General features: G+C 41.1%; 1 protein-coding gene and 1 non-coding gene across 7 annotated transcripts in view; one reads left to right on the top strand and one right to left on the bottom strand.

Annotated features, from left to right (window-relative positions):
* The window catches only part of RASGRP3 (RAS guanyl releasing protein 3), a 115,780-nt gene that overhangs the window by 82,882 nt on the left and 5,527 nt on the right, over positions 1 to 27,371 (top strand). For 5 of the 6 annotated variants that reach the window (XM_040224621.1, XM_040224617.1, XM_040224620.1 and 2 more), the window contains 6 exons: positions 1,803 to 2,078; positions 9,647 to 9,724; positions 14,000 to 14,116; positions 17,919 to 18,034; positions 20,741 to 20,888; positions 26,378 to 26,414. In XM_040224621.1, coding sequence (XP_040080555.1) covers positions 1,803 to 2,078; positions 9,647 to 9,724; positions 14,000 to 14,116; positions 17,919 to 18,034; positions 20,741 to 20,888; positions 26,378 to 26,414 — 772 coding nt within the window. The remainder of the gene's footprint in view (positions 1 to 1,802; positions 2,079 to 9,646; positions 9,725 to 13,999; positions 14,117 to 17,918; positions 18,035 to 20,740; positions 20,889 to 26,377; positions 26,415 to 27,371) is intronic. The other variant, XM_040224622.1, reaches the window with a different exon arrangement.
* On the bottom strand, positions 11,572 to 11,643 carry TRNAE-UUC. Its single transcript has one exon. It is a non-coding gene; the product is annotated as a tRNA-Glu (tRNA).

Here is a 27,371-nt window from a genome sequence, read left to right on the forward strand (position 1 = left end):
ATACAAATGCTTTTAAACCCCATTAACATATTGTAGTTGTAAATATTCAAAAAATATGTATTTGGTGCTTACTATGTGGTCGGTATTATGAAATACATGAAGGTTACAAGGCAAATAAGACAGATATCATTCCTATTATCCACTCCTCAAATGAAGTCATTGAACACTTGCTCTCTTCCTAGCACTGGATTCAACATGGAGGAAGATACAAAAGAAGAGGGAGGGGACAGAAAGAAATCTTTTGTATAGAAAGCCTTCAGATTTATAGCTGAGTTTCCAGGAACAAAAATAATTTAAAGCAATGATTGTTTCCCAAACTGAACTTTTTCCAGACCACAATGAAATATTTCCTTATTGAGCAAAAAAGAACGTTTCATCCTTATGAAAAGATTTCTCTGTAAAAGTGTACTTTGCTGTATCATTAAGGACCCTTTCAGCTATAAGTTAAAAAAAAATCTTGGAATTGCCTAAATAATAAGGAAATGGATTGTGTCACATACCTGGAAAGTCCAGAGGCAAGGCCAAGTCCATGCATGGGCTGATCAGAACTCTGGCTCAATTGCTCTGAATTCCACTTAGTGTGAGGTTTTTGTTTTTGTTTTTATCAGACTGATTTCCCTCCTGACTGGGTTGTTTGCAACAATGGAAACATTTTGCTCTTTTGTTTATGAAAGTTGGAGGTAGGGAAAACCCCTCTTTAGCTTTGTCCCCATGGAATAAAGACCTTCTTTTTTTAGGCAGATTGGACCATCTCAAATCACATGCCCACCCCGGGCCAATAACAGTATCCGGAGGAATGCAACATGTTGATTGGCTTAACTCTTATTCCTGAACCAATCATAAACCAGGGGCATGAAATTATGATGATGGTAGATCAGAACCTATGCTTGGACTCGGGCATGGAAACAGCTCCATCTGAGACACATGGGAAAGAGTGTACTAGTCACCTTAGGGTCTGTTAGGAAGGTCTGGTTGCTGTTAGACAACCAACAATAGCTTGTTCATATGAACAGGAGAATTTAAGACACAGAAGCGCTGCTGACTGACCTCAAACACTGTACTCATTTCAAGTATAATGGGGCTCATTATGTGTTTTATTTTCCTTTAGATTAGTACTGAATTTCCAATAGAGAGCAAAACATGTTTTAAATGTGAAAATAAGAACTCAACGGAAAAAAATTTGAAAAAAAAAAGATAATTCAATGGAGGCTCATAGAGGCTTGGAACCACCAGTGTATATTGAAAAATTTTTTTATTCAAACTCCTCTTTCTTGCAGAAAAAGAAAGCTAATGTCCCTAAAAGTGAAGTGACTTGCTTAAGGTCACCTTCTTACTTAGTGGCAGAGTCTAAAACCACAGCTATCTCACACATCAATATGACTGTTCCTGCCCCTGTCCCTGTCCTGTCCCCTTCAAGTTATATCTCAAATGCAACTTTCTTGGAACTAGGAAATTTTAATATACTGCATATGTTAATATAATGTATGCTTATTTTTTGGATTGTAATATTGCCATGAATTATTAAATACTTATATAATGATGCCATTTAACATCTCAACATCCCTAGAAGGTAGGCAGAGGTGTGGGCTATTTCTGTTTTGTAGCAGAATGGAACAGGCTGTCCAATTCATAGTCAGGTTTTCTAACTTTCTTTTTCCTGGTTAGTATCTCCCTGCATCAATGTTGGTGCAATCAATACTTCTCTTGGTAGCAGAGGAATTTCCTAGCCACACACTGTTGGGCCTGGTGGTGGGCAGAAGGGAAGGCCGTTTGAAAAATCTATTTTTCCATCTGTTCCCCAGAACTGGAATGAAATGACGGAGCTTGTCTCCTCCAACGGCAATTACTGTAATTACCGCAAGGCTTTTGCCGACTGTGACGGCTTCAAAATCCCAATCCTTGGCGTCCACTTGAAAGACTTGATAGCAGTCCACGTCATTTTCCCGGACTGGACAGAGGAGAACAAAGTGAACATTGTGAAAATGCACCAGCTCTCTGTTACCCTGAGTGAACTGGTCTCCCTGCAGAATGCCTCCCACCACTTGGAACCCAACCTGGATTTGATCAACTTGCTCACGGTGAGTTCAACGGGCTGGAGCTTGTGCTCCAATAGACCGGAGCTTGAACCTCACCTCCCAGGGGATGCAGGAAGATCGCGCCAGCAGTTCACAATGAGGGCAGGGGAGGGGTTGGATGCGGGGTCAGGGGTTGGGAAGAAATCTCAAAGGAGGAAGGGTGGGAAAGCCACACCTGTAACCTGCGTAAATTCAGACTGTTAAATATGATTTCCAAGCACACAAAATTCTGTTTGCTTTGGAGGTCCCAGTCTCTGCCCCCACAGCTCTGGTTTCTGGAGTTCTTAGAGAGTCCCTCCAGCTCTGACCTCAGGGCCTCACAATCTTGCATCACACTAATCTAATTCATCACCCCCTTCCCTATGCCCTCAGCTCACTGGCTTCTCTGGGTCCTCACCGCATTGCTGTAGCTGAAGCCTGGAGTAAAGCAGGAACCTCCTCCAAGATCTCCCTGCCCTCACTCCCACCAGCCTCCCCAAACCACCAGAGGCGTTTCCCAGTCTGGCCCTGGAGGCCCTTCCGGACTTTCTTTCTGACTCTTAGTCTCTCCTGTTTCTGATCACCTGATCCTGCATCACACCTGCCTTTGAGGAGTACGGGGCTTACACTTTCCACCAGTAATTGCTGCCTTCTACTTTCTGGCCATTGCATTTTCTTGGAAAATTCTTTCCTTACCCCTCCATCCCACCCCCTACCCCGCACCCCATGACTAGCTTAAAGTTAAATGCCTCTCTCTTTAGATGCTCTCAGGGAGCATTCTGTTTCCCTCCAAAGCAGTAATGCCCCTGTCACCTGTGTTGCCCTTGCACTTTGTACTTTCTTATCTATAGGAGGTACCACTTGACATTAGATTTTTTTTTTTTTTCTGTCTACTTGCCTTATGCATCTCTTGTCCCCAGCACCTTTCATAGTACCGGGCATATGTAGGGGCTCAACAGATGAACTGAATGCTATAATTAGGAATGATGTCGGTTGGAAGAAATTAACCCACTTCTCATCATTTTGGGCATTCGTGGCACACACAGTTAGCTGGTCTCTAGGTCCTAGCACTTTTAGATACACAGGTGTGTAGAAGAGAATATTTCCCATTGGCTGCTTCTTTGTCAGGGGGGAAAGAGGCATAAGCAAATTCTCTCAGCTTAGCTGAAACAAGTGGAGGAGTAACTTCCTTGTTTGGGTTTATGACACTGTAACATTTGAAACTTGGCTGCAATATTGAATTAACTACTTCCTTCCAATGGCCATAGGAGATGAAAACAACAATCCCTCTGAAGCTCTGAAGGGCTAAATCCTCTAGGGCTGCTGTACTGGAATAAGAGTATGGTTCCTAGACCTTCTCACCCACTGTTCCTAGAACACATAATTGTCTACCAAAGAGTTGACCCCCTAGGTGTAGGCAACAATGGCAGCTGCCTTCTTTGTATAAAGCAGAAGTGGTCAACACATAGAAACACAAATCTCTTGGGGTTCAGATTGTGTGACAAATAATAAACACACAGACATTCTCACTGGGTGTGGGGGGAACCTCACAATCATCCAGGCACCTGCATTTATTAATCATTTGCCATGTAAATCTGTTTCTATGAATAAGTGACCAGAGTTGCAGCCCCAATCAGGCTGTGTAAACCCCCATACACAGGTGATGTCTGCAGACCAGTCTCAGGGTGTAGCCAAGGTTTCAAGTGTCTGTGTTCAGACTGTCTCCCTGAGGTGGAGGACAGCTTCACATAGCAGGTGCCTATACCTGGGCAGATTCTCATCTGGAAAAAAAGATAATGATAGAGTAGGGGAAATAATTTTTAATTGTAAATACAGCAAGCAACATCATGACAGAGAAATCTTAAAGGATTTTGAATGAAATTTTGGGATGCTGATGGAAAATCTGAATTCCAGAAGTAAAAGCTAAGAAATAATTGGATTTTTGCTGAGAAGGAAAGAAAAAAGAAAAAACCTCAATCTCTAGTTAGCGCTCTCTCTCTCAGAAATTGAAGGAAAATTTAGAAGCCACCAGGCATCATATTTAGTCAGAGCAGTGGTAGTAGAGTGTAGTATCCGGGCCAGAATCTCTGATGGGAGATAACAGCTGTTGACCTTGCCTCTGCAGTTTTTTTAGCTTTGTCTCCTAACTGACTTTGGATTTTTTTCCTAAAGAATTTTGTGCTCATTTGTGAGGTCTCACCCAGTTCTAAACTTCTGTGGTTCTAGATGTAAGGAATGGTGGAGCCTTGGGACTAAGGAACCAAGTGTCAGCCTGATCCCATGGTTCCAGCCCAGCATGCATCAGTATAGAAGATTTCCAGAGATGAGCACAATCATCAAGTCAGTTCCTACTTACAGCCAAGAGCCTTACTCTCTCCCCACAACTGAGGAGAAAGTTCAGTGCGTTCATTCTTCCTGGCCATAGGCAGATTAACCTCCTCAGAATCAGGGTGGAGGAGGCTCCCAGGAGGTGTTCACTGGAGCCCAGTGAACATTTCATGAACCACATACATGTTGGGATGTGAACCATATGATTGATCGTATGACTGACTGGCAGCTGCTCAAATGCATGTGAGGTCATTCATAGGCACAGCATTGAAGGAGTGATTCTTTCTGCTCCAAGACCCTAGCTCAAGTTTCTGCCTGAAGTGACTGCTTCTAAATATGGCCCCTGGTGAGGAAGCTGATATCAACGGAGAGCTCCAGAAAAAGGAAAAGTAGAACTTTAAAGTTCGTCAGCAATTCCTATGTATCTGCCCGCTCTATGTACAGCAATGCTTGAACTTTCTGTAGTAATGGATTCCAGTTTTCGCAGCACTTTTCACATATATTGCCTCAATAGATTTTCACACACACCCTGTGATGTAGCCTGGGCAGGTCAGAGGGCATACCATCACCCCTGCTCCTTCCTGTTTTAGAAATGAAGAAGCTGAGAGTCATAAAGGACAAAAAAGCTTGCAAATAACCAACTTCTGAATCCCCAGTTTGGATGTTTCTCTGTCTCACACTCTGATAGACATTTACTCAGTAATGTGGGAATATTGCTGATATTTATTTTATTTTGCATCTTTGAAAATTAAATAATCTCTCTTTTCATAGGCTTCAGTCGTATCCAACTCTTTGTGACCCCATGGACTATACAGTCCATGGAATTCTCCAGGCCAGAATACTGGAGTGGGTAGCCTTTCCCTTCTCCAGGGGTTCTTCCCAACCCAGGGATCAAACCTGGGTCTCCCACATTGCAGACAGATTCTTTTCTTTTTTTAATATAAATTTATTTATTTTAATTGGAGGCTAATTACTTTACAATATTGTATTGGTTTTGCCATACATCAACATGAATCTGCCACAAGTGTACACATGTTCCCCATCCTGAACCCCCCTCCCACCTCCCTCCCCACACCGTCCCTCTGGGTCATCCCAGTGCACCAGCCCCGAGCATCCTGTATCATGCATCGAACCTGGACTGGCGATTCATTTCACATATGATATTATACATGTTTCAATGCCATTCTCCCAATGTAGACAGATTCTTTATCAGCTGAGCCACAACAGAACCCCAAGAATACTGGGGTGGGTAGCCTATCCCTTCTCCAGGGGATCTTCCTGACTCAGGAATTGAACCGGGGTTTCCTGCATTGCAGGTGGATTCTTTACCAACTGAGATATGGGGGAAGTGTATAAAGAACAAGTTAATCACAAAACAAAATCTATGTGAGCAGGGACTCTGCCATTTTTTTAATCGTAACTTTAGCCCCCCAAACAGCACTGGGCACATGAAGGAAAGGCGACCATACCACCAAACTGCTGTGATTTGGCTTGTTCCCTGTTTGAGGGAAGATCTGGAGAAGACCCTTTCCATTGTGATCCTAATTCAGGTAACCAGGAGCTTTCAGACTGAGGCTTCTTGTTTCACGGTACATGAAATAGTCTGATTTTTTTTTTCATAGTATTTTTAGATCTATCAGTTACATTTACCATTCTGAGTATATGCAAATAACTGGAAAGCCCCTGTATTTTTACAATCGAAGAAGAAGAAGAGAAGAAGAGGAGGAGGAGGAGGGAGAGGAAGAGGCAGAATTGTAAAAATTGTGAATGGAGATAATTTGATGATCAAGTGTGTGTTGTTTTACAATTCTCCAGTCAAGGCAACGTCAGTCCTAAGATGCAGACTAAATCCACAGCTATCTCTGCTGATAGGCTTGGATGTAAAAGCAACAACCTGAAACAGTGACTCAAAACATTTTTCAGAAACAACCAAACTTAAAATGTTAGATGCAAATAAAGATTTTTGAAATCCCATTGACAAGCTGCCTCTATTATTAAAAAGGTGTGTAGAAAGTAGAACAGGGCCATAACACCCAGAGGAGATCCAAGAAAGCAAGTAAGATTGTGACTGGGAAAGCAGAGAGATGGCAAGGCTGACCCAGATGGCAGCTCTATATTCATGGTTGAACACTGTGGCATTTGGCTGCTATATTGATTGGAAGCCAAACCCTGCAGTTCCCTTCTGTGTGACCCTCTAAAACAAACCGCAGTGGACACATGCTATCTTGTTTAATCTTCCCAGCAAACCTGGGAGGGAACTATTATTGATTCCCATTTTACAGATTGAGACAGACTCTAAAGGCTAAAACTAACACAACATTGTTAATCAACTATACTCCAGTAAAAAAAAAAAAAAAAAAAAACTAAAAAAAAGGTATTGACTCGCTTCGGTTCATACTGCCACTAATAAATGGAAAGCAAACCTTGGAAGAAGACCAAAACATTTCCATCATGGAGTCAGGTATCTGTTCATTGACACAAAAAAATCCCCCAAAGTGTTCTGTATCTTTTGAAAGAGCATCTCCCCTACTTGGTGTGTGGCGTATTTAGGTTTTTGGTTGGATGTTCTTGCACTGCCGTCTTCTCTTCTCCAGCAGATACCAGTGCCATCGTTAGAGGAGGAGTCAGGAAGACAGGAACACACTCATTAAAGCCTGGGTTAACTCCTGATGTCCAGTAATTCAGAAGGAAGAAGTCACTCAGTTTTCTAGGTAGCATTCACAGTGCAAGGTAGCACACTAGGGCAGGGATTATGGGGGTAGAAAAGACAGGTATGCTCTTTGCTTTCATGAGGCTTGGAAATCAGGAGAGTCTTCTATTGTGGAATTTACAAAATGGTCAGTGACTTTTCATGGCAGATGTGCTTTATTTGACCCACAAGAATCATAAAAATTTGTTATTAGATGCCAGTGCTTAAAATGGGAGTATTTCATATAATGGTCCAGATTTGTGACTTCTTTTGATAAATTGGAAGCTGTGGCAATTGTTGTCAGACTGATGACAATTTGCCTTAGCTGCATAGTGGCTCTCTCCCATTCATCAGAGTTCATACCCGCCCCCTTGCTTCCCTAACCCAGAGATCCAGTGTCAAATTCCACTTATCAGCACAAATTTTTCTTATTGTTGGGCTAAGAGGAAAGATCCCCAAGTTAATCACATTGCAAAACTCTGTTGCCAAATACTCCATTGTACCAGTGTCTCTACCACAATCTCCCTTTCGCACATCTTCTTTCACCCAGTTATATAGTAGTCTGGCTCCTAATAGCATTTGTTTGCAACATGGGGCTAGTTCCTCTCCAGCAAAAAGTCAGGGCCCCTAAAGGCAGAAGTGACCGCTCTTCAGGGGAAGGTGAATACAGTGTGCATTCTTTGTGAGCAGGATTTTCCGGATCTGAAATGATACCAGGGTAATTTTGTAGTAAAGTCAATTGTCAGTTTTATTATGCTTGGAAAAAACTTTTAGATGACAAAGTTTAGGTAAAGCAATACATGATCAGATGTGTGAAATTCTTAACTTAAACGTCATGTTTAGTGGGTAGAATAGTGACTAGAATGGTCCTCACCATATATTAGGCAGCCGATAAATATTTGCTCAATGAATGATGCAAGAATGCCGTTTTATAATGCCAGCTTCTTCTTTTTTTTAAATGAGATAAAACAGAAAGATAAATTCTTCAAAGATATCCTTTGCCTCTGAGTTTTCTCTTGCTTCTTTCTTCTTTCTCTTCCCTCTCATTCCATACCCATACACATTAAGCCTTTATCTAATTTATCTAAGCCTTTTTTTTAATTGAGTTTTTAACATTTGAATTTTTTCCTAAGTAGAAAACTATTTAACTGTTTTGGCTGCGTCGGGTCTTAGTTGTGGCACCTGCGGGGTCTTTCTTTGCGTTGTGCGTCTTCTCAGCCCGGGTGGACGCTTTAGTTGCGGCCTGTGGGCTTAGTTCCCCAACCAAAGGTCGAACCTGCATCCCCTACGTTGGAATGTGGATTCTTAACCACTGGACTACCAGGGACGTCCCTAAGCTTTTATTTTTAGATGAAACATATTAAAGGAAAATTTCATGCTTAAATGGTCAGAGAAAGGACAGGGCACATGTTCTGTTCCCTGATGATGCCATGGTAGGATTCATCTTCCCAGTGAAGGGCATGTATGGGAATTATCCAGGTGTATTTAAGTCTTATGAATTCTGTTTTAGGTGAATGAGGCCATGCATTTTAAGGTTTTGTAGATTTTTATCCATATTCTTCAGTCTTGGTGTATGTTGTCATCCTTGCCTACCCTGTTTTTTCTCTCTGTATTTTTCTAAGTCTTCCCTGGAAAGTCCTAGTTTACAAATTCCTCTGTGAATCCATTCTGATCTTTTCAGCCTTCAGTGGTCCCTCCACACAGTAATAAGAGTAGTTTTAGTAGCTGTAACAATAACAATGATAGGGACAACATCAGATTACATTTCCTGAGATTTCACTGCGTACCAGGCCCTGTGTGAAGGCCTTTACATGCAGTATTTCATTTGATCCTGATAAAAATCCAATTAGATAAGGGATTTTTGTGATCTTTCCCATTTTACAGAAGTGGAAAATGAATGTCAGAGAGAAAATAACTGGCTCAAGGTCACAGAGTTAACCAGAGACAGGCTTATACACACTGCTCCATGACAACTTCCTACAGCACTTGGTGTGGGACAGCTTCCTTGCATTTAGCTTGTGTTGCCTTTTGTTGATATGAATATATCTTTTTGTGTTCAGGTCCTATTTATTCAAATAAAGTGTCAGGCTCTTGAGGGCATAAATGACTTTATACCATTTTGTATCACCTAAGTAGATACAATGCTCGGAAATAATAGAAATAATAGAATGCTCGGAAATAATAGAAAACTTTTAATTGCTCCTTTATTTCTACAGTTCTCTAATCAAACCTGTAAGACAGCGCTGACTCCATTTCCAAGTCTTATTTTATGTACTTGTCCTGTTCTGTGATATCAAGGATTCCTGATCTCTGGCTCTTAGGAGCTTGGGTCTTAGGAGCTGCTCAATAATTATTGAGAAATTGAGTCAATGGTTCTTATATGCTGATGACCACACTAGGTTTAACTTTTTTCTTTTTGAAATTTCATTTTCCACCTCTGCCATGCTATCTTTTTAATGTTCTACATTCAGCTCTCTACATGGACCCCAAGCATTTGGTTTGAAGAGATTTCAGCAATGTAAATAAGTAAATAAATAACTCAGCATTCTGATTTATCCCTTTTAATTTGTTGTAGCTTTCTCTGGACCTCTATCACACAGAAGATGATATTTACAAACTATCACTGGTTCTGGAGCCTAGAAATTCTAAATCGGTAGGTATTGCTTTCTCTCTGAGGATTAGTGACAAACACCATTATTTGTCATTTACAATAATTGCCCATTACTATGTTCTATGTGGTCTGAAGATTGAGGAATTTAAAAAATCTATATTCTCATTTTACCAGTGGAACAGCTTAGCCCTGACAGATAATTATCTCTTCACTTCACAGGCTAATAAAGAAGAACATCATTTCCAATTACTCTGTTTTATTCTTGATCTTCCATGTTCCCTCTGAGAATTACCTACATATAGGGCTGAAAAAAAAGAAATGGTAACAATAACTCGTCTTAATGTTAAAGATCATTCTGACCCTTCCAGGCTTTTTAAAAAGCCTATTCAACATAAAATTAGATTTAATAAATTTTAAATACCCTAATCATAATTCACAAATTTCTCTACTAATGATTGACCCAACTCAGAGTTTCAATATCTTATTTGGATAACACCTCACTTAATTGATAGTTGACTCTTAGTAAAGAAACATTATACAAAGAGTTGAAGAAATTGCATTACTGAGTGTACACTGCTCATTACTTTTAGCAAGAAGACTGTAGCTCAGCTATGTTTTACAGCAGGAAGAAAAATATCAGGATTAATATGAAATTTACAATAAGGATGAGGTTTGCATGATGAAGAAAAAATTTGTCTGTTTCTTATATATGTATCCTGAGATCAGTTTTCTTACAAATGTCTCATTTATTACCTCCACTCCAGTTGAGTTCTGTGGTGTGTTGCCAGCAACTCTAGGCTCTAAGTCTGTCCATCTATTAATACCCACTACAATTCTGAACCATTGAATTGAAAGAGGCAGAATGACTGTGAATGCTGTTCACAGTGAAGGCCAGGTGGGAGAGCATAAACTTGAGTCTGAGTCAGTTGACCTGGTAGCATCTGTTCTTAAAATAATGAGTGGTGTTTCCATCACTATGTTCCCCTCCCTGCCAGTCCCAAGAGGCTCATCTTCTGGGGACACTGCAGAATGCAGCCTTATGGGAAGATACAGCACAGACAAAGGGAGGGGTTAAGGCCAGACTTCAAAATTAGCATGATAAAGAGAGCTCAAAAGAAAGGTGAACTTCCCAGGTGGTGCAGTGGTAAAGAATCTGCCTGCCAATGCAGAAGACGAGGGTTTGATCCCTACGTGGGGAAGAGCCCCTAGAATAAGAAATGACAACCCACTCCAGTGTTCTTGCCTGGGAAATCCCATGGACAGAGGAGACTGGCAGGCTATAGTCCATGGGGTCACAAAGAGTCAGATGCAACTGAGTGCAAATACAAGCAGGAAAGAAAAGTAATGTTATTGAGAAAAGGGAATTCGTACGCTTCTCTTTCATTCCATAGCTCTGGTGTGATGAAGCTGTCCTGTACAGGCACACAGCATTGCTGCCTCCTGACACCTTCCTTTAGCTGTAACCAGGCATCTTAATTGCTGCCTGTTGGTTGTTGAATGCCTGGCAGGTCATAATATGCATGTTATCTCATTGACTCTGTTAAGCAAAGAGTCTAGTGAGCATAGGTATCTTTGACACAGCCAGTAAGCGGGAGAATTTGGATTCCTCTCGGGACTGTCTGGCTTCATCACCTGTGCTTTTTCCTATGATGCTTCCCATCATTTCCGCACCATCTCTTGTTCAGAAACAGGGTAGGAATGACCATGTTGGCATACATGCCTGATTTGTGCCCTTTAGATTTACTTTATTTTCAGTCTCAAGTTTTGCCAATTTTAGGAGATATTTCCATACAATATTTAAAAAATCTTTAAAAAGTATTTATTTATTTGATTGCAACAGGTCCTAGTTGTGGCAGATGGGATCTTTAGTTGCAGCACATGTGATATAGTTCCCTGACCAGGAATCGAACCTGGGCCCCCACATTGAAAGCATGGAGTCTTAGCCACGGGACCACCAGGGAAGTCCCGAAAGAGTCTTTTTATCTCTTATCAGAGCAGAAGCTTTTGAAAACTTTTCCAAGTGCTAAAACCCTGTTGTTTAGTCGCTCAGTCGTGTCCAACTCTTTTGTGACCCCATGGGCTGTAGCCCGCCAGGCTCTTCTGTCCTTAGGATTCTCCAGGCAAGTATACTGGAGCGGGTTGCCATTTCCTTCTCCAGGGGAATCTCCCCGACCCAGGGATCGGACCCGTGTCTCCTGCATTGGCAGGCGTATTCTTTACCACTGAGCCACCAGGGAAGCCCGCTAAAATGAAAACTCTATGAATAAACGCATTTCCCAATCCCTTTCTGTCTCTTCTCTAAGTGGAATGTCACCCTATTTGTATTTAGTGTTTGACGCCTGTTGGGAACTAGAGAACAATTTCCAGTCAGGATTATTACTGAGAGCCTGTGGCTTTAGCGTGCTTGCAGCTAGAGCCGGCCGACCTCGCCTACTTAGTCTCAGAGCTTCTCGACCTTTTTCTGTTCACAGTGACATCCTTCATGCCTCCCTATTTTTTGTGTTTTACTTCGTGCCTCAGTTTTTTCATGCTACCTCTAGCTCAAAAGAAATACCTAACATTTCTACTTATAGAATAGTTAGGTCCAAGCAACTAAGTATGTATAAATATTGATATTCTAATGACTTAGTACCCGCTTGAGAAATACACACTGAAAAAGATATTATTTTTATTTCATTCTTAAATAACCACAAATACTAATGTGTGTTAGGCATTGTACAATTTCTTAAATCTTGGAATCATATGAATACTGTCACCTTTATTACTTGTTCCAGATTGATTTTTTGCTTCACAAACATATGATATCATTGGTAGAAACATAGAATGATTTAATGGGTGAACTTTGTAGTTTGTGTGGAGTCCGACAAATATTGAGTATAGCTATATTTCCCTTGGAAGTTTGAAATATCTTTTGGTATCCCTCTGAGTTTGTGATAGTGCTTTGAGGAGATGGGGGTGCTTTACTAAGTACGGAGGGAACCAAGGGTTTAGACCTTTGTCATATCAACAAGATGAAAGACTTGACCAAAAGAGCCGAGATGGGAGAGAGAGAGAGTGTGTGTGTGTGTGTGTGTATGTGTGTCAGAGAGAGAGACTGTGAAAGGGTGACTATATTCAGATGGCAGATATTTTTTGTTTTATTTGTAGCCCACGGGTTATCAGAAACACCCACCTCACAACATTAGTAGAGGCGTAAATCCATATAGTTACACCTCAGCTCCCCTTGCAAGAATGTTTATTCCGAACTCAGTGTCCAATTAAAAAAAAAATCTGCTAATACATATGTGTATGTAGACACCAGAAAAAATATTTCACTGTGTGAGAGTCCAGGGGAGAGGATACAACGTGCCCAGCACTCTTGGCTGCTCTCCTGATAGGACTGTTTTGCCCTTGTGTTGTATGGACGTGTTATGCATCATCGCCACCATCTTCTCACATTCTTAAGTGAAAATATCCCGCAAGAACATAGTAACACCTGTGGAGAAAACAAGTTGCACTGAAGAGGGCTCAAGGGAGCTAGCGATTATTCAAACCATCAAGAAGTGATTAAGCATATTGAGAGAGATGCTGGCAAGATGACATAAACTTGGCTGTGCACCGCTGCCTGCTTGCTGCACACACCTAATTTATCACTAGCACTGAGTATTAAAGAATTAGATAACTGGTGTTTCATAGGCTTTCTATTATACAAAAAAAAAAAAAACTGTATGGAGTGTTATAGAGATGTTTACCAGTGTTTTAGTATTATTTAGGGAACTTGGGTAGGATTTTTGGATGAGCTGGATGAGTAATGTTTTTTCCAACCTAAAATAATGCAGTCTAGGCTCCTGCTAAACAAAACGCACTATCCAAATATGTATTTGGTTACAGATTAGATTCTACCGACAAAATATTCCATTAACATTTTCATTGATGTTTGTTTTAAAAACATTTAAGTGCTACACAAATATAACTTTCTACTGATGTGAGCATGCAAAACTTACATGTCTTTCTCAGTGTCCCTGGTCCAAATTGCTCAAAGTCCCAGATAAAGTTGAAAAATGTGTGTGTTTTCATGTGTAAAATAGATAGCTAGTGGGAAGCTGCTGTCTAGCACAGGAAGTTTAGCCTGATCCTCTGTGATGACCTAGAGGGGTAGGCTGAAGGTGGAAGGTGGAAGGTGGGAGGGAGCCACAAGAAGGAGGGGATATATGTACACATATAGCTGATTCACGTTGTTGTACAGCAGAAGCTAACACAACACTGTAAAGCAGTCATACTCCAATTTAAAAAATAAATCAAAAAAAATTTTTTTTTAATGTGTACGTCTTCTGTCAGCAGCCTACCTCCCCTACGACACCCACGAAGCCTGTGGTGCCCCTGGAGTGGGCCTCAGGAGTGATGCCAAAGCCAGATCCTACAGTCATCAACAAGCACATAAGGAAATTAGTTGAGGTAAGTGAGCACTAGGAGGCGCCTTTCTCTTTCCAGAATGTTCTTTGGTACCAGCCTAGGTATCAGCTGGAGTCCATTAAGACAGCCCTCTGGCAGGTAGGAGAAATTCAACAGACACTTAGCTCTGCCTGGCCATGGCTTCTGGGGGAAGAATCTCTCAGGAAGGACCCCTTTCCCCTTTCTTTCCGTGGGTTCTCACTCGTCCAAATGCTCACAGCTACTTAGAGCTCCTGTCTTCCCCAGGCATTTGATTCATTTGTCATTGCCCCTGCAACCCAAAGGACTGTTTTAAGGTTAGAATCTACTCATTAAGAATCCACATGAGGGGACTTTCCTGGTGGTCCAGCAGTTAAGAATCCACTTCCAATGCAGGGGATGCAGGTTCGATCCCTGGTGGGGGCACTAATATCCCACAGGCCGCAGGGCAGTTAAGCCCATGTGATCTGTAACTTCTAAGTCCATGTGCCACAATGAAGACCCAATGCAGTCAAAAAACAAACAAGAAACAACCCACGTGGATCATAATAAAATGCTTGATAAATTGGTTACCTGAGGCTAGGAGGAAAATCCTGCAAGTTAAATAGTCTCTTCAGCATTGTATGTTTGGAGGTCTGTGACACAGCAGCACAATACTTTAGGTCAGAAACATCACTTAATGAAGGGCAAGATGATGTCAGAGTTTTCCATGTAAAAAAAGAGTAGATGCACCATTGTGGGAAAGATGGCAAGCACCTTTCCCAGGCGCTAGAAACTGTGATTATTGATTACACGTTTACCTTTGAGGATCAGTATCTCCTCAGGTGCAGTAGAAACAAGTCTTTGGTATATAATGTACTCTTTGCTGGGAAAGAATGTTTACAAAAAAAGAATGTTCTACATCTTGGCTCATCCACAAAACCGTGAAGTGCTGATAGAAAAGCTTCATGGAGCATGCGCGGCAGAAAGGGAGGAAAGGGTGAGGGAAGATGATGGGAAAGCCAGAAGGTCCAGTGAGGACCATATGATGATGTGGTAGTGACAGACCCCACTTGGAGCCAGGGACAGTCGGCAGAGGATCCAGGGACACGGAACTGTGGCTCAGGAAAGTCTAGAATCAGGAGATAAAAGAGGTATTCTCTCTCCTACTCTTAAATGTTCACTGCATTCTCTGCAGACAGGCCTTCTTTGCTGCAGGAGTCTATTTTGCCCCTCAGTACTTTATCTCTTTTCTCTAATTCCAATTTCATGGGGGAAGGTTGACCCAGTTTTGATAGGTTAAGTACCACTAATTTAATCAAATAAATGATTAGGTTTTCCTTGAATTTCCATAATGAGTTTTATTCCACAAAAAATTGTATACTCTCAGTATAAATATGGGTATTAAATGATAAATTGTCTGTCCTCCATAATAGTTAAATTTTAAGCAGTTTTGATTTGGATAAGTATTGAAAGTAAAACTTACAAAAATAGTTCAGTTATCTATGGATAAACTTATAATGACTGTCATATTTTAATGAAGTAATTTGTTCATTTATACATTGCCTACTTCCCAAAATACTCCTGAAGCAGCCTGCAACCTAAGGCAATACAGATAAAATATAATAGACACCACAGGGGAAAGAGAGAGAGATTCATTACAGCTAAACTCCAAGTCAAGTATGTGCATACATGTGTTTGCAGGGAGAACTCACAAATTTTTTTTAAATCTTAAGAGGGCAATAGAAAATTCTTTTTTATTTTTCTCTGGTTATAAGGAAAGCCAGGGGAATTCCATTGGAAGTCCAGTGGTTAGGACTCAGCACTCTCACTGGCCCCAGTTTCAGTGCCTGGTTGGGGAATTAAAATTTCATAAGCCACGCGGTGAGGCCAAAAAAAAAAGGCAGAAACATTGTGAATATTAATGCATTACATAAAACACAGAAAGTAGAAAGTTTTACTTTCAGGTCTTGGTATTTCTTCTGCCTAGGGATAATCACTGATAACTTGTAGGTGATCTTGTATGACTTTATTCCACTCCCTCCATACATACACACATGCGCTCATATATACATAGCTTTGAGCAACCTTGTTTCAGAATTCTGAATTCTTACGTATATATATATATATATAAATCTGTTTCTAGACTGTATTGTCTCTACTAAGTTATAATACCATGTTTTTTTTGGCTAATGTAGCTTTGATTTCTGATAAGGTACACTGTCTTTCATTACTCCCCTTTTTTTAATTTGAAGTATAATTGACCTTCTAGGTGTTCTAGGTATTTGATATTTCTACACAATATAAAATGATCACCATAATAAGTCTGGTTACCAACTGTCACAATACAATGATATTAAAATATTATTGACTGTACTCCCCAAGCTGTGCTTTCCATCCCATGTTACTTGCAACTGGAAGTTTTCACCTCTTAATTTCTCTTGCCTATTCTTTCATCCTCCCACTCCCCTCACCTCTGGCAACCACCTGTTTATTCTCTGTATCTATGAGTCTGTTTCTGTTTTATTTTGTTCATTTGTTTTTTGAATCCTACATATAAGTGAATCATATGATATTTGACTTTCTCTGCCTGACTTATTCCACTTAGCATAATATTCTAACGTCTTTCCATGTTGTCAAATAATGGCAAGGTTGCATCCATTTTTTATGGCTGAATCTATTCCAGTTTATTCTTATGTCACATCTTCCTTATTCATTCGTCTCTCAAGAGACACTTAGATTGCTTCCATATATTGGTTATTGTAAATAATGCTGGAATGGACACAGGGATGTATACATCTTTTCAAAAACAAATATTTTTGTTTCCTTTGGAAAAAATACACAAAAAGGAATTGATGGATTGTATGATAGTTCTATTTTTAATTTTTTGAGGAACCTCCTTACTGTTTTCATAGTGGCTACACCATTTTATAATCCCACCAAAACAGCACATGAGGGTTCCCTTTTCTCCACATCCTCAACAACAGTTGTTGTTTGTTGCCTTTTTGATAATAGCCATTCTGACAGGTGTGAGGTGGTATCTCATTGTGGTTTTTATTTGCATTTCCCTGAGATGAGCCATGAGTGATATTGAGCATTTTTTCATATGTCTGTTGACCATCTGTAAATCTTCTTTAGAAAAATGTCTATTCAGGTCCTCTGCCTTAAAAAAAATTTTTTTTTGGTCAGTTCTTTGTATGTTTTGAATATTATCCCCTTGTAAGATGTATCATTTGCAAATACCTTCTCCTAGTCAGTAGGTGGCCTTTTCATTTGGTTGACATTTTCTTCCCTGTGAAAAGCTTTTTAGTGTGATATAGTCCCAGTTGTTTGTTTTTGCTTTTGTTTCCCTTGCCTGAGGTCATTACTCCTCATCTTTAACAATTTTAGGCTATTTTCAACATGTTACTTCTATCAGATCTTTATAATTAACTTGTTCATTTAAAACAAATTCCCACTTAGATGTTTATTGGAATTGCATTACATGTATACTTTGATTTTTGAGATAATTTAACATTTAAAGTTTCACTTTCTATTGTCATGATGTTGGTATTTGTAAATTCACCAGCCTCACTCTTACTCAACCCAGAGGTCTCGGTTTAGACCTTGCTTTCTTCAGGAAATATTTTAAAAATTCCCTCCCCACCTCCCTTCATAGCATTCTGCCTTTATCTTCAGCACTGCACTTATCTCATTATACCATAAAGGCTTCTCAAATTTGTTATCTCCCACTAGATTTCAAGCTCACTGATAGAAAAAGTAATATGCTAATTATGCTTTCCCAATAACAAGTTCAGAGGCTGCCTCATAAGTAGTAATTCAATAAACATTTGTCTTTCCTTTGCAGTCTGTGTTTAGGAACTACGACCATGACCATGATGGGTATATCTCCCAAGAAGACTTTGAAAGTATAGCTGCCAATTTTCCCTTCTTGGATTCCTTTTGTGTGCTGGACAAAGACCAGTAAGTTTAATTTTGTTATATTATAATGCAGCTGTCCTGAAGCAGAAAATTACTATCAAAGAAGAGCAGAGAACTCTATTTCTAATTTATATCCTGAAAGCATTGATCCTAGTGATTTGATGAGATGTGTCTAACTTTTTGCTGATTTTTTCTTGGTGTCTATGAACATGACTGGTTGGATGGAATCACAAGTTAGTATTAAGTAGAAGTTCACTTGTAAATTAGCCGAGCTCTCCATTTCACATATTACTGCTACTACTTAGCAGATGAACTATCATCAACCCCAAAACCTCCATCAAAAAAAGAATAGAGGCTAATTATAGTTAGGTCTAGGATAGTAGAATCTTCATCATCACTGGACCAGGGAGTAATCTTAAAAATCATCAAGTAAGTAAGATTTTTTTTTTAGGTTACTTCTGGTGTTCAGCTGCAGGTGACAGGTACAGATAGTCAGAAAGTGTCCATGCTTTGTTTATTTCTTTGCTAGCTCAAATGCTGTCTTGAGAAACAAAGGAAAAATATGTTTCTCTTTAGCTTCAAATGATTTGTGAGAGATTAAGTAACTTTAGCGGCTAAAACCTGGATCATTAATTTAAAAAAAAATGGCAAGAAACTATTATGTGAGATTAGTTCCTAGTTTAAAAATCATCTGTAATGAAATATTGGATTTTATATTGTCTAAATATCCAAATTATATCATATTAAAATCCTCTAATATTTGTGTTGATGTGAGAAATTTTTAAAAAGTTAAACTGTAAATAATTCAGCACAAGGAAAGCCTTGGTAATTTATCATAAACATCTTAAAACCTTAATCTGTCTTCACTGTATAACTAAATCAGAAAAATACTTTAAAAATACTTATATACTTTTAAAATAAATTATTAGAAACATAAACTTCTCTTATGAAATCAAATTTAAATTATCTGCTAACTACCTACTTCCTCTCTGTTTCTGTCAGTAACATGTATGTAGAATATGAACTTAAAATCACTTTCCAGTCTTCATTTTCTTGCTCTGCCATTCTTTAAATGGAACTGAGTCTGTCCCAGTAAATACATATAGTTTTTCCTAAAAATATAATAATCTTCCCTAAAAATGAAGGTTTAAAGTATCCCTACATGATTTCTTGCCAGACATGCTTAGATATGTTGATTTTGAGAGGAAAGTGGACCATCCAGGAGAAGATTCTAGCAGGTTGTTGAAGATATGGCACCAAGATTCAAGAGAACAGTCAGGGCAGGAGACATAGATTGTCAGGTCTTCAGTCCAGTGGTGTAAGCTGGAGTCCCAGGAGTGTGGGCACATTCTGATGGGAAAGTTTATTATTTTAATGAAAAAAAAATTCTTATCTTTTGGCCTCACTGCACAGCATGTGGGATCTCGTTCTCAGACCAAAGATTGAATCCACACACCCTGCAGAGCCAGCACAAAGTCTTAACCACTGGACCATCAGGGAAGTCCCTCTGATAGGAAAACTTAGAGGAACATGAGCATGGGGCCTGGGAATGTGGCTTCAGGGACTCCTCTCCCTATGTGCAGAAGCTGAAAGACATGGATCCTTCAGAAGAGCTGAGAAGGAGGAGCGGAAGAGGCAGAAGGGAGCCATGGCTACCTGGAATAGCCGGAGAGCATGGAGAAGGGATGTCAAAAACGGGGAATCCTGTCCCCATGACATGTGCTGCCAGGAGGTCAGCAAGTTCAAGGAATGAGAAAAGGCCACTGAGGATGTTACTGTGACAGCTTCAGTAGAATGGTGAATTAGAAACCTGATTATTTGGAGGAAAAGAGTAATTGAAGGAAATGGAAAAAATATCTACTGAATACTCCTCCAAAAAACTTCAGGAGTGAGAAGACAACTTCAGGAGTAAGAGAGAAGACAAGTGTTGGAATGGAGGCAGGAGTAAGGAAAGACCTTTTTAAGGAGGAGACGTCCTGAGCGTATTTGTAAACAGAAGAATGAGTGGCTGACAAGAAGGAGCAGAACTTAAAAGGAGTAGTGTCCTGGAGAGTGGGGGTCGGCAAGGAGATGGAGGTGGGAGAATGACCGCAAGAAAGGACAGATGAGAGATAAAGGAATTCTGAATTGGCACAGAAAGGTGTGATCTTCAACACACGCTGATGTAGTGAGAAGGCAACATGACGTTCACCTATGTCAATGAATTTGATGGGGTCTTTTGGTAAACAAAGAGTCAGGGTGTGCAGTGGTAGGTGGAACCAGAGGATCTGGGAGAATCACTCTAGTGAATGGTCTGTGTGCCAGTAAGACATGAATGAAAAGGTTACCAATGGTAGTGATCTAGACAACATCAGGTGGAAAAATCTGAGAATGGTGGGTTCAGTTATCATGGTTTTCTGCCTTTCTCCAGCAACACGATTCTTGCAAACCCTATTATGAGACAAAGGCTAGAAAGGAGATGTCCTTCTGGAAGCTACTATTGGTAATGAAGAAGACTTTCTGTGCTACAGCGCACGTCACCCCGCCCCGCACCCCCCCCCCCACACACACACATGTTCTGCTTACTAAGAAAGCCTTTGGCACTGAAAGTTGTCCTTTGAGGTCCTTTCCTTTCCGATATGAACATGTGAACAGGATAGTGAACATTCCCACCTGCTTTGGTACAAAGGTTTAGGAAGCGAGTGATTTAAGTGTGGTGACTGCTTAGCAGCATGTGTTTAAACATGCTGTTCTTGGTTCTCTTCACAGGGATGGCCTAATCAGTAAGGATGAAATGATGGCTTACTTCCTGAGAGCTAAGTCCCAACTACACTGTAAAATGGGACCAGGATTTGTCCATAATTTTCAGGAGATGACCTATCTCAAGCCAACCTTCTGTGAACACTGCGCAGGATTTGTAAGTCTGGTTTTCAGTGTTTTCACTTGGATGTAGTGATTTGTGCAGTATTCTGAGAATGTGGGAAAATGGTCCACTAACAGAGTCCATGGTCTGTCTTAAAGCATGTAAACCACGATGGCTCCCTGAAATGAAACATTTGATTAAAAGTAAGATCTGCAGGTTTAGCTACACTCTTTCTAGGAATGAAGGGCTGGCAAAGACAGGGAAGGTTGGTGAGGCCTATTAACTCAAGAGAGCAGTTTGACTGTTCTTACCTGCCAGGGAAAGATTCTGCCCAGTGAGCCCTGGCATTCATCACTAAGTGGGTACAACTAAGTGGGGTATTTCTCATAGCCAGCTCCTCCCAGTTCTTGTTTTATATGGTGTCAATCACTAGAAATCTATCATGACATGGCTCAATAATTCATAGCTCAGAAAGGAAAAAAATCTTTTCAAAGATAAGGTGTTTATAATAATAAATAATATTTACTTGGCTTTTGACAGGAATGAACTATTTAGAGACATTAGTGTAATTGATCCTCATAACTAGCCCACGAGGTGGGCATTTTACTCTCCCCACTTGTATGTGAAGGGAGGGAGGTCCATAGTGGATAACCCAATTCTCCCCAGATTTCACAGCCAATAATGACTAGATCTGGGACTCAAATGCAGGTATTCTGGCTTACCTACACCACTGCAACGAAGGAAGGTTGTATACATCATTTCCCACATTTGATGATTCTTTGGCAATTAAGATCAGGTTTGGCCTTGGTATTAAACAAAGACCCTTGAGCTCTGAACGTCTTCTAGTTGATATCATAGTAATAAAAGATGGAAAATGTGGTACCTACATGAGGGTAGCCCAGCAGCCAGGTGAGTGGCATTTGTTCAGGTGCCAACTCAGTTTTGTTAGCTTCATTCAGCAGTCATGTCCCGCTGTAGACCCATATGAAATTCATAGCTGATATCATATAAGCTCCCTCTAAATTATACTTTTCCCTTTCATTCTTTTTTTAAAAAATAGTTTAATATTTATTTATTTGCTTTTTGTCTGTGTCAGATCTTGGTTGAAGCAGGCAAGTACTTCATGCCACACGTGGAGTTCTCTCTAGTTGTTCGCATGGGCTCAGTAGTTGCAGTGAGCAGGCTAAGTTGCCCTGAGTCATGTGGGATCTTAGTTCCTTAATCAGGGATTGAAACCTCATCCACTGCATTGCAAGGCAGAGTCTTTAGCACTGGATCACCAGGGGAGTCCCTCCCTTTCATTCTTGAATAACTGGCTTTGAGGAGCCGAAGGGCAGGAGTTTCTATTCAAGCATCCCTCTGAGAATGGATAAATTAGAGGCAGTGGTTACATCAAAGATGGTCCCATGTGATCATAGCAGCTGCTGTGGTCAAGGGGCAAGGCCAGCCTAACAGCTCTCTCCGCCCACCCCAGGGAAAGAGAGATTCTCCTACCAGCTACGCCACTGGGATTGTGTCACCTGACCACTTGATCATCAAACAAATACGTCTCCTTTTTCATGTTTCTCTCTTCTGAGGGGGACTTTTGCCTGTGTCTAGACCTGAAAAATGCTCAAGCGGGATGGAGCTGTGTGCAACTCTCTACTGCAGAGGGAGGCCCAGGGAATTTCTTTGGCCAGGGCCTGGCCGAGCCAAAAGTCAAGTTGAGGCTTCTGACCCTGGCATGGTGTGAGAGTTGGTAGGTCCTTATCAGATCTCAAGGTCTTATCTCTGCTCCCAAGTGCTTCTGGATGTCTCTCCCTTCCATGGAGGCTCAGGTTCTGTAGAAGCAACAAGGTAGGATTCTTGGAGCTTCCACATTCCCCTCCTCAACTCATCCCAGTGCATTTGCTGCACTAGGTTTTAGATGCAGCTGTGATCAGGTAGAATGCTCTGGACTTGGAGTCCAGAACTCTGAATCTCAATTCTGCCCTCAACTCTATGTCCTTGACCAAATTATTGATCATCTCGGAGTCTCTATTTTCCTATTTGTAAGAGAGGGTTAAGACTTACCTGTCATGTTGCTGTGATGATTAAATGATATCAGACGTTGCATGCCACAGAGCTCAAAGTGAACCCTTCTCTCTTTGATTTTTAGTGTGCCTTGATACTTTTGGAGTTTAATTGAAATGAACTCATTTATAGTTTTAATAGCCCTTTTTACTTTCCAAAATACAGTTAATTTCATTGCTACAATGAGTTGATCTTTACACAGGCATATTAAACAAACAAACAAACAAAGAAAAAAACCTCATTGGTTTTCAAAGGGATTTATAAAATATGTTCTAGATGAGCTTTGAAGGGAATTATGGGGGAATAGAAGGAAATATTTTTTAGTGCCTGTACCACATACTTTTGAAATAAATTCCATTTTGAGGGTAAGGAAGGCAAACAGACACTGCTTGAAATACATTGATTTTAAAATTAGAATTCCAAAGCTGAAAGAGTTTTGCTAATTCCCTTACTTTGAACTCTGGAGAAGTTAAGTGACTTCCCTAAGGTCACATGGATCATGAGCAGCAGAATCATGACTCATATTCAGGTCTCCTGATGCTCAGTCCAGTGCTCCTTCCACCACAAACAGTCACTCCTACAGGAGCCTGAGATCTCACAGTCAAAGGGCTATGGGAAGTATCCTCTCCTGTCCTTGGCTTGTATGCTGACCCAGAGCCTCTTTCTGCCTCGTGTTGTCTCCTGGTTCTTAAGTAAGCATTAGCAAGCAATGCTCTGACTTACCCTCCTCATGGGTCTCATGCTTGACTTTATCTGTTTCAGCAGTTTAGCAGTTTCTGCAGCTGTGCTAATAACATGCTATAGCCAGATACTCAAATGCTTCTTAAACCTTATCCTCTCTTGTTCTAGATCAGTGGCTTTTGCTCTGATCTCATGCAAAACACCCAGGATCCATGGCATCCTGTCTTTCCTCAAGTGACACATTCTTCACCTTCTTTCCCTACTGATTAGCTATGAGATCTTGTCAAGTGACTTCACCTCTCTGTAGTTCAGTCTCCTTGTCTATAAAAATGAGAAAATTATCATTACCTATCTCATAAGGATCTGGAGGAGGGCATGGCAACCCACTCCTCCATTCTTGCCTGGAGAATCCCCATGGACAGAGGAGCCTGGCGGGCTACAGTCCATGGGGTCGCAGAGTCAGACATGACGAGCAACTAAGCACAGGGATATTGTGAGCATAAAATGAATTGCTACACATAGCTTACTCATTACTCACTCACTTTGTGAAACTGCCTTTTACATAGCAAGAGTTCATTCAATGCTATCACTGTTATTTTTGTTATTACAAAGACCAAGGGCTCTGTGAGGAAACATTTTCTCATACCCACAAAGTTTCCCAGATGTGGGTCCTTGCAAATTATTTGACTTCCTGCATCATGACACTCACCTTTTATAAAAGGGAAGAAACCTTGATTATCATAAAGATCCTTACAGCTCTGACAGATGTGATTGGCCTACCTACTCACTTCCTTTTCTGCAGTGACACCTCCCCATCCCTCTTCCAGTCATCCGAGACACCTGAGGCCTTGCTTCCAGTTAGTTGTCTTAATAATCCTTCCTGTCTCCGAGGCAAAATGTTACCTTGTCCCAATAGACATTTGTGATGTTTTCTGAAGGAACAAATTACTTTTAAGGCTCAAAGGAATCACTCTCCACTGGTGGGATTTCCTTGTCAGAAAGAGAGTAAGGAACAACCTTCCTACCACCTTGAATCAGCAGCTACTTACTCTTCTCCTAGGGCCATGATACCCACACTCAGGGCATTGTTCTATAACACATTGTGCACGACACCCCCATCAGTGTCAATAGCCCCTACCAGCCCTGTTTCTATCAAAATGATTTTATTAGGTAGATATCAGTCACTCAGCCTAACCACGAAGTTAGGAATGGAGCTTCTCCAACTTTAGGGCTAAGCCCATTTAATTCATCCATGTTCCCTGCTCCTGAAGTCGCTGGTTCCCATATGCAAGTGCTGCAGGAGGCCTGAGAATGTGGGAAGTGCCCTTCTTCACGGAGGTTACAGCGAGGCAGAGGCTTGTGAGGACACTGTCACCACGATGATAATCCTCAACTGCCTGGGCAGACACTCCCTTGTCACTTCCTACACCCTACTTCTACCTGGGCTGGCACAGCCCTGGCACAGACCAAACACTGGGCACATGGAGAGAATAATGACATGAACAGATGCAAGATCTTGTCCTCTTTTGTGTTCCATCAAGGCAGAAATGCTTCCCAGAAAATAACCAAGCAAAATTCAAATGCTTTAGTAGGATGGTTTGCTTGGGTTGCTTAATTTCCTGTGCTGTGTGCTTTGCTGTGCCTAGTCGTTCAGTCGCATCCCACTCTTTGTAACCCTGTGGATGTAGCCCACCAGGCTCCTCTGTCTATGGGGATTCTCCAGGCAACAATACTAGAGTGGGCTGTCATGCTCTCCCCTGGGGGATCTTCCCATCCCAAGGATTAACCCAGGCCTCCCCATTGCAGGTGGATTCTTTACCGCCTGAGCCACCTGGGAATCCCAAGAATACTGAAGTGGGTAGCCTATCCCTTTGTCGGGGGAGCTTCCCCACCCAGGAATTGAACTGGGGTCTCCCGAATTGCAAATGGATTTTTTTACCAGCGGAGTTACCCCGGAAGCCCTTAATTTCCTGTGAAAATGAAGTCGCTCAGTCGTGTCCGACTCTTGCGACCCCATGGACTGTAGCCTATCAGGCTCCTCCATCCACGGGATTTTCCAGGCAAAAGTGCTAAAGTGGATTGCCATTTCCTTCTCCAGGGGATCTTCCCGACCCAGGAATCGAACCCGGGTCTCCCGCATTGCAGGCAGGCGCTTTACCGTCTGAGCCACCAGGGAAGCCCTAATTTCCTGTAGGGGGCGCCAAAGCAGTGTGAATTGGAAACTTGGGACTAGATGTGTGTGCACTGCCATCTGTGAGACATTCAGCTAGTGGGAACCTACTGTACAGCGCAGGGACCTCAGTTCGGTGCTTTGTGGTGACCTAGCTGGATGGCATGAGAGTGGGGATAGGAGGAAGGCTCAACAGGGAGGGGATATATGTATATATATAGCTGATTCACTTTGCTGTAAAGCAGAAACAAGCATAACTATAGTTGTAAAGTAATGATACCCTAATTAAAAAGAAAAGGAAAGGAGAGCAGAGGGATCTAGGGCTTCCAAAGGCAGAGGGACAAAATCTTTCTGTGAATTTTGCTGAGAGCACATTACAAAAGAGTCCAATAAATTCACCAGTATCAGCTTCCCACCCCAGCTCCCGTTTGGCTCCCAGGAAAAAAAAAAAAAAACCGGAAGCCAAACTCCTGTTATTGCTCCAGCTGCAGTGGGCTGGGAGAGGGTCCTTCTATCTGACAGGAAGGGTGTCAGGAGCAGCTACATCCTGTTTGTGCTCCACCAGTCACCACGCTTCCCAGGACTTCCTTCTCTGTGGCCTTGTCAGGTCCCCTGACATTCCTTTGTCTTTTTGTTATAGCTCTGGGGCATAATCAAGCAAGGATACAAGTGCAAAGGTACGTAAACATTATTTTGTTAAAATTTTTAAATGTGACATTTGGGGCAGAAGTCATAATTGTCTGATGGAAACTTTAAAGCTTTCAGCATCTTGGAGAACCAGGGGCTCTGGGGCTACTGGCAACTGAAGAGTTAATGTGCCCAGTAAAAGGACTCCCTGACATTTCATTTCCGAGAGCCCAGGCTGGAATTTTATCCCAAGCAAACTACACTTATCATCCCACACACATCTAACCCCTATCTCTAAGATGTCCTGCTCATCATTAGCACACATTCAAGGTGGGAATTCCGAGGAGAGCAAGCCCAGTGGAAATACTGTATATAAGAACTTTGTCCTTCAAGGGGAAAAAAAAAAAGAACCCATGCTCATTTCTGTAATACATATACATCTCTTTCGGCTCTCACATAGCTAGTCTACTAAATCACAGATGACGATGAGAGAAGAGGAGACACTTTTGCCCTTTTCAATGAATTTGTTCATATACTCCCCCCATTTAATTGAAAGTTATAGCAATTGCATAAATATATATTTAATAAATGCAAATTATAGATACTTTTGTTGCTGCTTGTAGATAAAAGATTACATAATATTATGTAATATGTATTATGCAGACTGTTCATACTAGTTCTTTTAAGAATCTGATAATGCTCTTGAAAAATATAGTAAAACCACAAAAGGAAATATTGTAATCACAGAATGCCTTCAGATTAATAATGTTCCCTGTGATGCCTTTTTTTCTCTAGCTGTCTTTCAGTATTTGGCTCTCATTTTACAAAGAGTAAACCTCTTTGGGCTTCCTTAAACCTCTATGGGAGTCACCCTTTAGTGCTCAAGGAAAAAAAAAAAATCCCTTTAGTTTTCTGAATCAGTTGTCTTAGTCTAACTTGAATTGTTCTTTGATTTCAAGCAGCAAAGATACTGGTTTCTCCCCCTTATGCCCTAGACAGACAGACAC

Source organism: Oryx dammah, unplaced genomic scaffold (assembly GCF_014754425.2).
Source record: "Oryx dammah isolate SB20612 unplaced genomic scaffold, SCBI_Odam_1.1 HiC_scaffold_25, whole genome shotgun sequence".
Classification (NCBI taxonomy): domain Eukaryota; kingdom Metazoa; phylum Chordata; class Mammalia; order Artiodactyla; family Bovidae; genus Oryx; species Oryx dammah.